The following is a 15802-nucleotide window of genomic DNA, read 5'->3' on the forward strand; positions in this document are numbered from 1 at the left end:
CATGAATCAATATGAATAAGTATTCAACATAATAGACTGGTACCTGAGTTTAATAGAGATAGAGATTTTTATATAAAAAGCTCATGACGGTATTGTGTAACTTGATAAGCAATGATGCTGTTCTCACCATTTTTCAACTTGATTAAGAAGCCATTGAAATATACTTTTCAAGCCCTGATTTAATTGCTATTACTGATGATTCTTTCAGTAATCATGAAAAAACCGATTTTCTCTTTCAAATCGCATAAACAATGTGCTGTAACTCAACAACGAATTGTGCGACCCCCATCATATTCTGATAGAATCAAGAGGGTATTGTTATCAATTTTTTGAGCCATGACTAATTCCAGTTTGATGACAATTTTTTGAGTGATCGTTGAAACATCTATTTGGGGAAAACTATCAATTTTTTCGATTCTGTATGAAAAATTTAATTTTAATTGGTGTCAATAAATAGAGCTTATTAAAGTATTCATAAAAAAATTCATGACATTCGATTGATCCCCTATTACAAAATTTAGGAAAAAATGAAGAAATTCGAACTTTTTAGATCATATTTAGTAAACCTAATTTTAAAAATTGAAAAATTTAATTTGAGCGATTACAAAGCTTCAATTTGGAAACTATAAAATGACATAAAAGGAAATAAAATGCAATGAAATGAAATAAAATAATCTGTCTACAATTTTCGCATTCCCAAATATTCAAAAAAGCTTCCTCCGAAAAAATATTAGAGTTACAAAAAATTCTCTGAACATTTCCCCTGCCGAAGCTCCTCCTGATTTATCTGCATTTACAATATTTCCAGTGGAACAAATAAAGGGACCGGAAGAGGTTCGCGAGCGGATTGTAGCTGCAGCGCGAACTGCAAGACAGGGACCGGACTGTCCACCGGAACTACGTCCCGAGTATAATCCCAGCCAACATCCGCTCTGTGACCATCTCATGCATTATCACGAGCATCACATTACCCACAACGGTATAGTATGCATACTCATCCACTCCACCGATACCCCACCTATTTTCAATGACGCTGAGACTACCGCATAATACCGACTGACCCAACACACTGACAGTTTTATCCATCACCGGAAATGCTACCCCGGTTTAACCAATGTTCGACCCAGCGACAGTGGTGAAATCAATAGTTGACTCCAATAGGAGGATTTATTTGCTGAAATTGCGATTGATAAGCCAATTCGAGGGATTTCCATTGCACTCGGGACGGTGGGGTGACTCGTGCGGTTCAATTCAACATTTTTAACAGCCAATATTTACATTAAGATGAGAGAAACATTAAAAATAATTTATTTGAATTAATAAAACTTTATTCAAACTCAAACTTGATTTTTGTTTGTTTTTTTATTCACTTGAAATTAATTGTTTTTTTAAATTTAAAAATTTTTCTTCGATTCAAATGAAGACATTATTTATTTGATATCATTAAAACAGTTTTATTGAAATGAAAAACCGATTTTATTTCATTCAAATGTGTTAACTCTAATTTCAATTTTTTTAACGTTAGGGAACTTTTTTTAAAAAAATATCGTGACATTTTCTCTTAGAATCGCTCATTATGGAGATTAATTTTATTTTTAATTAACATAAAAATCAATTTTTTATTGAATTTCCAAATTGTGCAAATGGTTTCTGTTTTGAAGAGAGTTCAATTGCCTCCAAAAACCATTTTTTAAATTTTTCTCCACCCCTTTCCCCCCAAGACATTCCCAAAATAATCAGTACAAAATGTTTCCCCTCATCCCCTCGTTAACATAAATAATAATGGGCATTAACCGCACAAACAATTTCCCCTGAAAATCTAATAATCTCTAAACAGGTATAACAAATCGATTGCCCGAAGCTCTATTCGAAATAAATTGCAGAGTACAAAGTGACTCTATCATTACTATAACGTAATAACCGAGGTACAACCAGCCAATTGCTTATCGCTCAATTTTAAACCCCCTTGCCCCACTCTAAAACCATAAACGCCTCGTGAATTCCCCGTGTTTACGATCCCCCCATAGTTCCACACTCGTGCGCATTTCTCATTCATCCTTTTTTTCGTGAAAACTCATTGTACGATTTTTACGGTCTGCAGTGAAAGAGGATGAAGGTCGTACACTGTGGCTGGACACACAGAGTCACGCAAGCAGCAGCGCAAGCTCGACAGACGACGACTATTCCTGGCAGTGGCCCACGAGCTTTTGGTCCCAGTTCAAAGTGAGACGCTCAGAAATTTCTTTTTTCGGCAATTAGAGAATACAATGTCTAGGCAATTCACTAATTTTAACTTTCAAATATGGGTGAAACGTCTTTTGAAGAATTTAATCAAATAATTTAATTGCAGGATAATAAAATTAACTTTTTTAAGCTTTCACTGTCCATAAAATAAATGATGAGAATTGTTTAAATTTTTGGTTGTTTTTTAGGAAGAATACTTTGTATTTGTTACAATTTCTAATCCTATAATTACAATTTTCCAATCATTTTATAAATTTCTTATGTCAGATTTTTTTTATCTGCAAAAAATTTACTTTTCGTAAAATTTTCTTCTTGTGGAGAAATAATGAAAATTGTTTAAATTTTTTAGAACTTTTTTTGGCATGAAATGGAGACGTTCAGACGCTTTGACAAATTTGATGATTCAAAATGACAAAACATTATATTAATATTAACAATTAATTATTATTATTATTTATAATTTTTAATATAATTAATCTATTAATTATTAATAATTAATCGACTCGTATTAATTATTATATTGAGAAGACACTTGGATATCCTTAACGCCAAATTTTTAGTGTCATTTTCAAAAAATTTCTCTTTTCTAAATATTCTCTTCCGATAAATGAATAATGGAAGTAGTTTAAACTTGCGAAAACCGCATTTTTTGCATGAAATCAACAAATCTGTTAAAATTTCGAAAGACTGATTTTTAGTCATTGTAATTTTCCCATGATTTTACGAACTTTACGTGTTATATTTTTAAAATTAGCAAAAAACTCCATTTTTGCAAGCATTCCCTCCTTAAAAAAATCACTAATTCACTCGCCAAGTAGTAAAACGCTACAAGTCAATTTTGACTATTGACCAGTTTTCAATAAATACCTCGGAATCTAAGGGAGATATCAAAATTTTTGTTATAACCTTTTTTGTAGAGCCGATTGAGAGCTACACCAAACGTAATTACAAAAATTTCGATATCTCCCTTAGATTCGGAGATATTCCTCAAAAACTCAACTGGGAGATGAGTCGACTTGAACCGTTTTACATTTCGCCACTGAATTTACAAAAAAACGACTACTTTCCTCCCAAAAAAATGCAATTCCCATTTGTTTTCAGGTATTATCAGAGAGAAACTTCCAAGAGGCGAAATCCCGAATGCTGTCTCGACTGAACTGGCTCCAGACAATAGGCCTGGGAATCCTCGCAGGACTCTTGTGGCTGAGATTACCGAGAACCGAGGCAGCACTCCACGACATCCAAGGATGGATGTTCTTCAGTACGACTTATTGGATGTTATTCGCGCACTTCGGTACACTGTCCAGCTGTAAGTGCTCCAACACCACCTCCCTTCGTTCAGCGATAATTTACGATCTTGAAATTGCATTTTCGACGTTTACAGTTCCTCCAGAGCGCGAAGTCATCAACAAGGAGCGGCTGTCAGGCTCGTATCGACTGTCTGCCTATTATTTAGCCAAAATGGTGGGTGAACTGCCACTCACGATAACTCTACCAGCAGTTTATCACATCATCAGTTACCCAATGCTTGGATTCCACAATCCAGCTGTATTTATCGCACTTCTCGCATTTCTTCTACTCAATACTGTTGTTGCACAAGTGAGTTTTTTATGGGGGAGATTATTTATGGGAAAATTTAGTAGGAAATGTGACGCATTCACTGGAAAATTCCGCTGGATTTTTATTAGAAATTTATTTATTTTATCCAGATCTGTTTGAGTGAGATGAAATGAATGAATAGATGATGATAAAATTATATGAAATAATGACAAAGTGTATAAGTAAATACTATTATTATTTAAAATTTATTTTGTTACGATTTTTTCTGTAAAATTAGTGGATATAATTTTTTTTCTGTTTTTTCTTCGTTTTTGTAATGAGAAATAAATGAAAACACTTGGAAAAATTAATCTCAAGGGAGTAATTGAGAATTAATGAAAAAAAAAATAATTTAGAGACTAAAAAAATATTTAAGAAATTCATAAGTCAAGAAAATTTACAAAAAAAATAATTCGTAATTAACAAAAAATGAAATCGAATAAAAATGAAGGGAATTTACAGTGAAATCGAATGAACATTTTCTATTGAATTATTTCATAATTCAAAATGGTAATTTCGTGAAATGGGAATGCTGAATTTGGTTTGTTTTGCAGAGTGCTGGATTCTTCGTTGGTGCATGCTGTCTGGATCTGCAGGTCAGCATAACAGCGTCTGCACTTTATACATTAGCAACACAACTACTTGGTGGATATTTGGCAACGGCTGTACCACCGTGGCTGGCGTGGGCACGATATGCCAGTATGGTACACTATGCTTACCAAAATATGCAGATACTTGAGTTTGGTGTCGGTGATCCAATAACGTGAGTCTGAGACAATTTACAATTTAATGAGAATCATTTTCAAATAAAATTTCAAAGTTTTTTGAGAGAGGAAGATCGAAAAAAAATTTACTGATACATTGATTGCATTCAGTTGATGCAATAATTAATAATAAATTTCAATTACAATTTACAATAACAATCATCATGGATTATTTAATAGAAAAAAATAATGGATAAAATTTACCTCAATAAATTTTTCTTTGAAAATTGATTTTTCAAATTAATTAATTAAAAATAATTTGCTGTGTCAAACCGAGTAAATTCCCAGAGTGAATTTTAATACCAAAAATATTATATCAATTTGATATAAAAAATTTCTTTTGACATTCTCTCCTAAACCAAATTATTCAAGAAAAAATACCAAAGGTATTTTTTGTATTAAATGTTGACAATTAATCAATAAAAAACTTTTACATTCCCCTGAATCCCCCAATTAAATTGAATAATTAAAAATGCATATAAAAAAATAATAAACAAATAACATAATGCAATAACAGGTGTTCACAACCAAGTTCTTTAGAAAAAAATGTGAAAGGGAATTTTCTATGTCAAATGTTATTAATTAATCAACATAGAACTTTTATGTTAACCTTTCTCACCCCTCCCTGAACCCCTAATTAAATCCCTCATCAAGTCCAAACCCCTAATTAAATTGAATAATTAAAAATAATTCACTGTGATGAATGTTAAACAGGTGCTCACAACCGAGTAAATTCCCAAAGCGAATTTTTATACCAAAAATACAACCAATTTGATATAAAAAAAATACCTTCGACATTCTCCCCTAAACCAAATTATTCAAGACAAAATACCGAAGGTATTTTTTGTATTAAATGTTAACAATTAATCAATAAAAAACTTTTACATTCCCCTCAATCCCCCAATTAAGTTGAATAATTAAAAATGCATATAAAAAAATGATAAATAAATAACATAATGCAATAACAGGTGTTCACAACCAAGTTCTTTAGAAAAAAATGTGAAAGGGAATTTTCTATGTCAAATGTTATTAATTAATCAACATAGAACTTTTATGTTAACCTTTCTCACCCCTCCCTGAACCCCCTAATTAAATTCCCTCGTCAAGTCCAAACCCCCTAATTAAATAGAATAATTAAAAATAATTCACTGTGATGAATGTTAAACAGGTGCTCACAACCGAGTAAATTCCCAAAGCGAATTTTTATACCAAAAATACAACCAATTTGATATAAAAAAAATACCTTCGACATTCTCCCCTAAACCAAATTATTCAAGACAAAATACCGAAGGTATTTTTTGTATTAAATGTTAACAATTTACCAATAAAAAACTTTTACATTCCTCTGAATCCCCCAATTAAATGGAATAATTTAAAATGTGGGTAAAAAAAATAATAAATAACATAATGCAATAACAGGTGTTCACAACCAAGTTCTTTAGAAAAAAATGTGAAAGGGAATTTTCTATGTCAAATGTTATTAATTAATCAACATAGAACTTTTATGTTAACCTTTCTCACCCCTCCCTGAACCCCCTAATTAAATTCCCTCGTCAAGTCCAAACCCCCTAATTAAATTGAATAATTAAAAATAATTCACTGTGATGAATGTTAAACAGGTGCTCACAACCGAGTAAATTCCCAAAGCGAATTTTTATACCAAAAATACAACCAATTTGATATAAAAAAAATACCTTCGACATTCTCCCCTAAACCAAATTATTCAAGACAAAATACCAAAGGTATTTTTTGTATTAAATGTTAACAATTTACCAATAAAACACTTTTACATTCCCCTGAATTCCCCAATTAAATTGAATAATTAAAAATGCATGTAAAAAAATGATAAATAACATAATGCAATAACAGGTGTTCACAACCAAGTTCTTTAGAAAAAAATGTGAAAGGGAATTTTCTATGTCAAATGTTATTAATTAATCAACATAGAACTTTTATGTTAACCTTTCTCACCCCTCCCTGAACCCCCTAATTAAATTCCCTCGTCAAGTCCAAACCCCCTAATTAAATAGAATAATTAAAAATAATTCACTGTGATGAATGTTGAACAGGTGCTCACAACCGAGTAAATTCCCAGAGTGCAGAAATGGGACGACGATACCAGTCTCAGCAATTCTCGAGAGTCAAGGTGGTCGTGGCTCGGGTCTACCCCTCTGGGCAAACACCGCTGTTCTCCTAGCTTTCCTCGTTGTGTTCAGGACCCTCGGTTATCTCGTACTACGCTACTACCGGATTCCCAAGTGAACGACAAAATAAAATATTAAATTAAAAATCGACCACATAGTATGAAAAGAAAAAATGTTTATATGTTTTTTTTCTACGAATTTTCACGAATCTTTTCACTATCAATTAATTATCAATTAATTCAGTTATTACGACTACGGTTTTAATGCGTAACGGTGGGTGATGTTGGGCGGACGCAGTCGGAATTTTTTTTCATCGTGACCTTTGGAATGTCGTCACTGTGGGGAAACACGCACACGGTAACTCGGCGCCAGTTGGGGAGAGGTGAGATGAGTTGAATCTGTTTTTAGAGGGAATTATTTTTTATGGTCTCTTGGGATCTGAGAGAAGTTTTTGGGAGAGTGGCTGGGTTTTGGAAAAATTCGGCTCTCAGTCTTGAGATATTTAATACTATTTTGATAGTAGAATGGATGAAATGGGACAGCCACTTTATGGGGAGTTTTGAAATTAATTTTTAACTGACAATTTTTAGCTGAATTTTGAAAATTTATGTCATCTAAAGTGAATGGAACGGGACATCAACTATGATGAGTTTTAATATAAATTTTCAACTGAAATTTCCAGCAAAAAAGTTCAAAGTTTTTTTTGAAGATTAAAAAACATGTGAATAGTATCTTCAATTTTTAATGAATTGAGTCAACTCAATTTCATACCAAAGTTCAGGGGAATTACTAAAACTTTCACACAAGAATTTCCAACAATTGACATTTCAACGAAATGTCACCTTTAAATTTAAAAAAACTGTCAATTTCAGTGAAATTTCAGAAACTTCAGGTGAATTTCAAACTAATTTCATAGTAAATATTTCCATTCAATTGGAAAATCTCAAATTAATTTAAATTCACTTGACCTTTTATCTGAAATTTCCAAAATTTCTAAACCTCTCTAAATCTGAATATTAAAAAAATTTCAATATTTAGACATTGACAGATATTATTTTAGACATTGGTTTAGATATTTTAGATATTTATTTTTGATTTTTCGAGTGGAATATTAAATTCCCGTCAAAATTCAAGAGAATGTTCCCTTAAATTCTCAACAACTCAAAAATTCCCGTGAATTTCATTCTAAACATCCATTTTAAATTAAAAATTCAAGAGAATTAAATGTTTTTCTCAACTTTCCCCCTAATTTCGCAAAATTACGCGTCTTCTCCCCTTCCTAAAACTCCAATTTCCGTCAAAACAAAAAGTAGTGGATGCATTCCTAATTTTTCTGATCATGAGCATTGGAGTGTCATCCCTCCGATGAAACACGCACACAACTCATCGCCATTCTCCCCACGCGCGATCCGCCCTCAATACTACCCACCGATACGAAAAACTAAATAAAATAAATAACGCGAGACTAAGAGACTTGGCGAGTGAAACCTACATGTAGATATTTTATACGAAAAAACCACAAAAATTGAAAAAAAAGGTTTAATAATAGTGCGATCGATTGATGAACCCATGTGACGAATAAAAAAGTTTAATATTAGTGTGTGAGTGATATCCGCGGCAAGAAAGGGTATAATAAAAAATACAAATTGATCATGATACTGCCGATAATGAGAGGAAACCAATTGACTGAACTTTTTACGGGCGATGAACATTTTTACGAGTACGAAAGAAAGCAAAAAATAATACTACCGACATTTGTATTTAAGAACGTTTGATTTTTACGTTAGTTAAGCTTTTAGTTATGTTCCCTTTAACGTTATTAATTATTCGATCAATCGTTTCATTATTTTTACTCTCATTTTTTTTCGTAAATACATTTATTATCCTATCCTTAGATAGATTATCTAGTTTATTATGACAATTTGATGTGAAGAAGTGTGTGAAGGGATGAAACATTGTGCTGCCAACTAATTAGGGGAGGATGGAGTCAGATAGAGACAAGTACGAAATAATTTCATAGAAAATTCTATTTGGTTTCTATTCGGCCGATTTTTTTTTCAATAAAAATGGCGAATGGAAAATGTTCTACAGAAAAAATTAATTGAATTCGATTTTTTTATGCAATTTGTTCTACTTCTATAAAAGTTCCTCTGCTAAAATTTTCTAATTGTTCTGTGTAATTTTTTTAATGGAAAAAATTGAATGGGAAAAACTTGGGAAATTCATGTCTAGGAATTTCTATAGAAACAATTTCATAGGAAATTCTATTGGATTTTTATTTAGTTTTTCGCTAATTTGTTTCTCAATAAAAATGTTCATTGGAAAATGTTCTATAGAAATTCCTCTGATAATATTTTCTTATTTTTTTATTTGATTTTTTTAAATGAAAAAAAGTGGGAAAACTTGGGAAATTCATGTATTAGAAAAATTTAATAGGGAATTCTATTGGATTTCTATTAATTTTCCGTCAATTTTTTTTCCAATAAAAATCTTTAATGGAAAATATTCTATAGAAATTCCTCTGATAAAATTTTCTAATTTTCCTATTTAATTTATCAAACGGGGAAAAGTTGAATTAAAAGATAAAATTCAATGAAATTAGAAATCGACTAGAATTTTCTATCGAATTCCCTAGATTAATCTCTGAAATTTCGTCGTGCATGCCTGTTCATTGTGAAAATTATTTCGATATTAACCATGTATTTAACATTAATGATATTTAATCATCGTCATTGTCAGACGTTTGATGAATACATTAAAACAGTCGCAAGCCTGCCTCCAAATTATGTAAAACTCGGACAAGAGTTCCAAGTATAGGGACAAAGTATTTATAATAACAAATCGATAATCGATAATGTCGAGACAGCCACTAGACAGTGTGAGGTACGTCATAATGAAGGGAATATGCAGAGATAAAACTTTATGAAATGAATATTGTAATTACTCATCTGAGTCTACTCTGTTATTGCGAATTAGCAAATTGAGTGGGTGAAAAAAAAAATAAGTGCGATATTATCATTTTACTTTCTACCATGTACATAGAAAAACACAATTATTATTAACCACGCATGTACCATGCCTAACGGACTGAACGATATTGGGGGGGCACAGCCCCTCTACAACATTATGTGCATGTATTTTATAAATATATGAATACATTCGTGTTAATCGACGAATAATTACGGCTAATGTCCCTTAAACTGAGAACGTTTTTAATATCAAAGTGTTTTGGAATCCTTTCCTCGTGGAAAGTTCGTAACAGTCGTCATGAACAAAAATAATATGAAAATGCCAGTGTTTGTTAAAATAATATATTGATAGTTATATTATTCCTATATTATAGGCGGATGTTGTAATGCATTTTTAGGGTGCGTCGGGAGAACTCGAATTTCAATCGATTTGTGGTTTTTTGGTGAATTTTTCTGGAGGTGAGGGGGAGGGGAGGTGAGACAATTTTTAGGGGAACAGGTTTTGGCGAATTTCGAGAGATTGGGGGAATTTTCTAGGGGAGTTTCTGGGTTTTGGAGAAATTGAGATTTTTAAAGGGAATTTGATAGTGGAATTGATGGGAGGGGATGTCAACTTCAGGATGAGTTTTAATATGAATTTTTAATTGAAATTTTGCACTAGAAGGTTTCAATGGAACTTTTTAAGATTAAAAAACATGTCAATTAGAAATTCATGTGAAGAGCAGAATTTCCTCTTGAATTTCTTATTAGCGGAAAATTCAAGGTGATTTGATAATGATTATTTGGGTTCATTTGGAGATTGTTGAAAGAATCTAAATTCATTTGAATTTTCAGATGAATTTTGAAAATTTCAGACTGGAATTTCCAACAATTGACATTTTAAGGAAATGAGATCTGTTCAAAATTTTTTTTAACTGTAAATTTCAGGGAAAATTGAGCAAGTTTAGGTGAATTTCTTCTTGAGTTTCTTATTAGGAGAAAATTCAAGCTAATTTCAGACTGAATATTCATGTTCAATTGGGAAATCTTGAAAGAATATGAATTCATTTGAATTTTCAGCTGAATTTTGAAAATTTCAGACTGGAATTTCCAACAATTGACATTTTAAGGAAATGAGATCTGTTCAAAATTTTTTTAAACTGTAAATTTCAGGGAAAATTGAGCTAGTTTAGGTGGATTTCTTCTTGAATTCCTTATTCGCATAAATTTCAAGATAATTTCATACTAAATATTCATGTTCAATTGGGAAATTTCGAAAGAATTTGAATTCACTTGACTTTTCAGCTGAATTTTTATAATTTATGAGTCTTTTAACGTGAATTAAAGAAAAAATTAACTTCAGAGTTAGTTTTGAAATAAATTTTCAACTGAAATTTGCAACGAGTGACATTTTAACAAAATATGACCTGTTGCAGACAAAAAATTGCGAATTTCAGTGAAAATTAGGTGAATTCATCCCAAATTTTTCAATTCGTTAAAAATGAAAATTAATTTCATTCTGCATTAATCATTGTCCTCAAATCTATTTAAATTCACTTTAACGTTCATCTGAATCCTGAAAAATTATAAGTCTTTCCCTTAAATAAAATTCCAATTTTCTTTAAAAATCGTCTTCACTAAAATTTTAAGCAATATTTAAGGAAAAATATTTATCAAAAGTTCGCCGAATATTCCTTTAAAAAAAAGAAAATCAAATTTCCGACGAATTCTTTCTCGTAAAATTCACTCTATTTCGCAAATCTCTCAAATTTCAAGAAATTCTCCACCAACTCATCTGCTTTATCACCCCATAACTGAACTCAACCAGTAAAAAAAATGACTCCCCTAACTCAGCCCTCACGCCTGAATTCCCATCAAACCACAAAAGAAAAATTAACAAAAAACTGATAAATTTCGCTGAGCGAAATATTTTGTTTTGTTTATCATCATCTCAAATATTTGCTTTTTCGTTTATATAAAATGCAAGATCCACCAAGTGTTCAATGTGTTTCTGATTGAATTTGCGAAAATGGGGGAGATAAATTAAAAGTGGAGATACCGTCTTCTTGTGGATTAGACCAATAAAACGAATGTGTGTCTGACAGTTTGATTTCCTCACTTGAACAATAAACTGTAAACGGGATAACGAAAGAAAAAAAAATACTGTTTTTTAAACAAAGATTTGGCTGTGTTGTCGGCATCGTAAACGTTGTTTATTAATTTGTAACATTTTTCTCCATTTTTTACTTAAACCAGACAAACCTTTGCGAACATTTTAATGAATGAGCGAGTGAATGGTGTGCGTTAGAGTGACTATTGAGGGGGTAATACACCGAAGAGAGGAAGAAAATTACCGACGAGAGCAGTACCACAATTTTTCAACGTCGAAAAAAACAAAACCTATGATACTGGAAATAAATGTTTTATTTCTGTGATCCACGTGGGTCCAAAAATATTTCGGGTCTATACACCTATTGAACACATACTTCCCTCAGACGTTTGATAAGACAACATTGAACGTTGAATTCTTCGTTCTATACAAAGTAGTTTTACTCCAAAAAAATGGAACAAGTCCTTTATTTAAAACTTTTATACGTATATTTGTATTTCATACCTTGTAAAAACTGGGACGAATTTTTACGCTTTTACAGTAACAATTTTACACCGCCGCAAATTCGGTCGTTTTGCGGAAAGAGCTGAGAGAGAGTTTAAAAAATGATAAATGAAAAATATACAATTTTTGTCGAAATGGCCCACACGTGTAATTCAATCAACAATTGTTATTATTTTTCATCTACTCGCTTTTATTCCATTCTCCATTAAAACCCACGAATTAATCATCAAACGCACGGCTTTTGTGCTCTCACGAGAGGATTATTCTATTGACACGAGCCATTGAATTCATTTCATCATTTATTCATCCCGAGGCTATTGTTACCCTCGATTTCAAAGCAGTGCCTTTTTTATTGAAATGAAAAATATAACAGCAAGAAAACGAGATAAATCGTGCCAACCGAAATCGAAAGATTGGGTTTTGATAAAATACGAGGCGATTTTTTTTTTCCAGAGAATTCCAGTTACTGAGTGAGTGATAAGACAGGAGGTAACAGCAGGAAGTGACTCGTCTGAATGATTTTCGAGAGTGAGTGAATTGTGGGTGAACGGTGGATGTGAATGGACTAGAGATTTCCGTGTGAAGGACTGACTGAGGGAAATTTTAGACTGAATGACATGAGAATTTAGAATACGTAACACAAGCTGAGGGGAGATTCACGTGTGAAAAAAATCCATGGAAAAACTTAGCGAATTCGTTGGACAATTCTGTCGGATTTCTGTTGGAGTTTATATTAGTTTTTGGCCGATTCTATTGAAATGTTCGATAGAAAATACTAGGGGGCTACCCTCATACCCCTTATTCTGGCCCTTGTGACCCTCATGACCCTCATTATACCCTTTGTGACCCTTAATTTGACCCCTGTGGCCCTTAATCTAGCCCTGGTGACCCTTATTCTGACACTCCTGGGCCTTTATCGGACTTTCGAGACCTTATTTTGACCCTCATGACCCCTAAACTGATCCTTGTGGCCCTTAATCCGAACCTTGAGACCTTATTTTGACCCTCATGACCTTATCCTGACCTTCGTGACCCTTATGACTCTGATTCTGATCCTTAGACCCCTATTCTGACCCTCATGACCATTATTTTGACCTTTGTGGTCACAATAATTGTGGAGTCTTAATTTTGAGTACCAAATTTTTATCTCCAAGTCGATTTGGATTTTTATAATATAGAGAGATTATATATTAAACAGTTTTTCTATATTCTATAATGAGAAATTTTTTTTAATCATAAAATAATATGAATCATTGCTCATTCCAACAGATCTATGTAAAATGATCGGTAAGCTAAAGAAATAATCATTTATTTAATGAAAAGTGCCGTCGAAAAATAATGGAAAGAGAAAATATTTTATAGAAAAATTCAATAGAATTCGATTTTTCGATACAACTTATTCTATTGTGATATTTTCTATAGCATTTCCTCGGCTCAAATTTTCCAAGTTATTTTCATTCTATTTCTCTTTTCTTTCCATCAGGAAAATCAAATAAAAAAACTTGGAGAATTTGAATCGAAGAAATTCCATAGAAAATATTTCAATAGAATAAGATCATTCAATAGAATCGGCGGAAAACTAACAGAAAATTCAATAGAAATCCAATAGAATTGTCTAGCGAATTCGCTAGATTTTTCTATTAAATTTTTTCGTGCGTTTCATTGGCGGTGAAGGGGAGTTGGGGGTGATTGGGGGTCAGGATTTTTTTTTTTTCACTGGAGTTTTTTTGGGTCATGAAAGTAAATTTGACGAAGTGGTGGGAGAGAATGAATTGAAAAGGAATTTTCTGTGGTATTTTGGATGTTTTCTGGGATGAAGAGAAATTTTCTTTGTAGAGAATTTCACGAGTTACGAGGGAAGTATTTTAATTTTTTTTTCTGAATCCGTTAACTTCAGCCATTGCCAAATTAATCTACACGAAATCTAATAATAAATAATCTATTGTATTCCCAAATTGGTTCATAAATGTCTCTGAAATTCTGTAGAATTCATCAGGAGTCTTGTTTCCTACAAAAATGTCATAAACCACAAAATAATCTTTGAAAATTTCTCTCTAAATTTAATAATTCCACAGATATTTTCAAATCAATTTTTTGAATAAGACTGAGTTTATTCGAAATCTCCAAAGTCATTGAAACAAATTCTTCAGGAGACTTTTCCCAGAAAATTCCAAAAAATACAATAAAAATAAAATTCTTGAGCTTTTCTCAATTACCGTACAACTTCCCCTAGCCATCAATAAATAATTATTCACATCAAATGAATTTCTCCCCTCACGCGTCACACCGACACGCCTGAAAACATTAATAGAAAAACTCAGCGCTTTCTCTAAACAATTCTCCTGAATTTTTATTGGAATTCTATTAAAAAATTCGATTTGTTTTTAAGATTATGCAAGATTACCAGAGATATTTAATTAAAAAAAGTCAATAAACTTTTATTTTTCCATAGAAATTCTTTATTATTTTTGTTTATTTTTCATAATAAAATCAAAGATAAAAATTTAAAAAATTCATGGCCAAGAATTTTTGCATTAAAAATCCCAAGGAAACGAGTCATCTAGAAAACTCAACATCTCCAGGCTTTTTTGTAAACAAATATCTATTTAAAATCGCAGGGAAAACTGCACAATATTCAATAAAATTGACGCAAAAAATAAACAGAATTTTTCAATAAAATTCTAATAGAACTCCAGTAATTCTTCGAATTCTCCTGAAAATATTCTATAGAAAAAATTAATAGAATTCGATTTTTCTCTACAACTTATTCTATTGAGATTCCTCAGCTCAAACTTTCCAATTTCTTTCGTTTAACTTTCTTGATGAAAATAAAATAAAAATATAATGAAAAAGCTCTAGGAATTCCTCGACATGAATTTCCCGAGTTTTTTCCATTCTTTTTTCTCATTAAAAAATCAAGCAGAAGAATTAGAAAATTTTAGCCGAGGAAATTCTGCAGAAAACATCTCAATAGAATAAGTTGTACAGAAAAATCGAATTCTTTTGAATATTTTCATAAAATCCTCCAAAAGCTAATCGAAAATTCAATCGAAATCCAACGAATTGTCCAGCGAATTCGCTACCTTTTTCTATTAATTTTTTCCTGCCTGTCCATTACATTTTCTCATACGTGAACACCTCCACCCCCAATAATCCCGCCCACCCCATATATCACGCCTGTAAATAACGACACAACCCGATGTTGTCAGCCCTAATCTAAAAAACTAAAACAAAGTGTTCTCGTTAAACTTTCCAAAAGATTAATCGGGGTACTAAGGATGCCAAAAAGTGTTCCGTTTGACTCGTGTGCCACTGGCCAATCAGTGGATCAATCGACATTACCTAACATATGAAGAGCCGCAAATAATAATCAGTCTGATGAGTTAACTATTGCACGAAGAGGAGAAAGGGCCGTCTAAAGTGTTAAATGCGACGAGGAAAGGGACATTCACACCAGAATAATTCCAATAGCTCTCGTTCCAGCGAAAA

At 32.0% G+C, this 15802-nt stretch overlaps 1 protein-coding gene across 1 annotated transcript in view; it reads left to right on the forward strand.

Annotated features, from left to right (window-relative positions):
* The window catches only part of LOC107038866 (ABC transporter G family member 22), a 22957-nt gene extending 16021 nt beyond the window's left edge, over positions 1 to 6936 (forward strand). Inside the window, exons 6-11 of the mRNA XM_015258178.2 lie at positions 809 to 979; positions 2102 to 2223; positions 3346 to 3553; positions 3629 to 3843; positions 4398 to 4606; positions 6677 to 6936. Of these exons, the coding sequence (XP_015113664.1) occupies positions 809 to 979; positions 2102 to 2223; positions 3346 to 3553; positions 3629 to 3843; positions 4398 to 4606; positions 6677 to 6869 (1118 nt within the window). The 3' untranslated portion in view covers positions 6870 to 6936. The remainder of the gene's footprint in view (positions 1 to 808; positions 980 to 2101; positions 2224 to 3345; positions 3554 to 3628; positions 3844 to 4397; positions 4607 to 6676) is intronic.
* Positions 6937 to 15802: the final 8866 nt, after the last annotated feature.

Source organism: Diachasma alloeum, unplaced genomic scaffold, assembly GCF_001412515.2.
Source record: "Diachasma alloeum isolate Michigan unplaced genomic scaffold, Dall2.0 Dall_scaffold_00289, whole genome shotgun sequence".
Classification (NCBI taxonomy): domain Eukaryota; kingdom Metazoa; phylum Arthropoda; class Insecta; order Hymenoptera; family Braconidae; genus Diachasma; species Diachasma alloeum.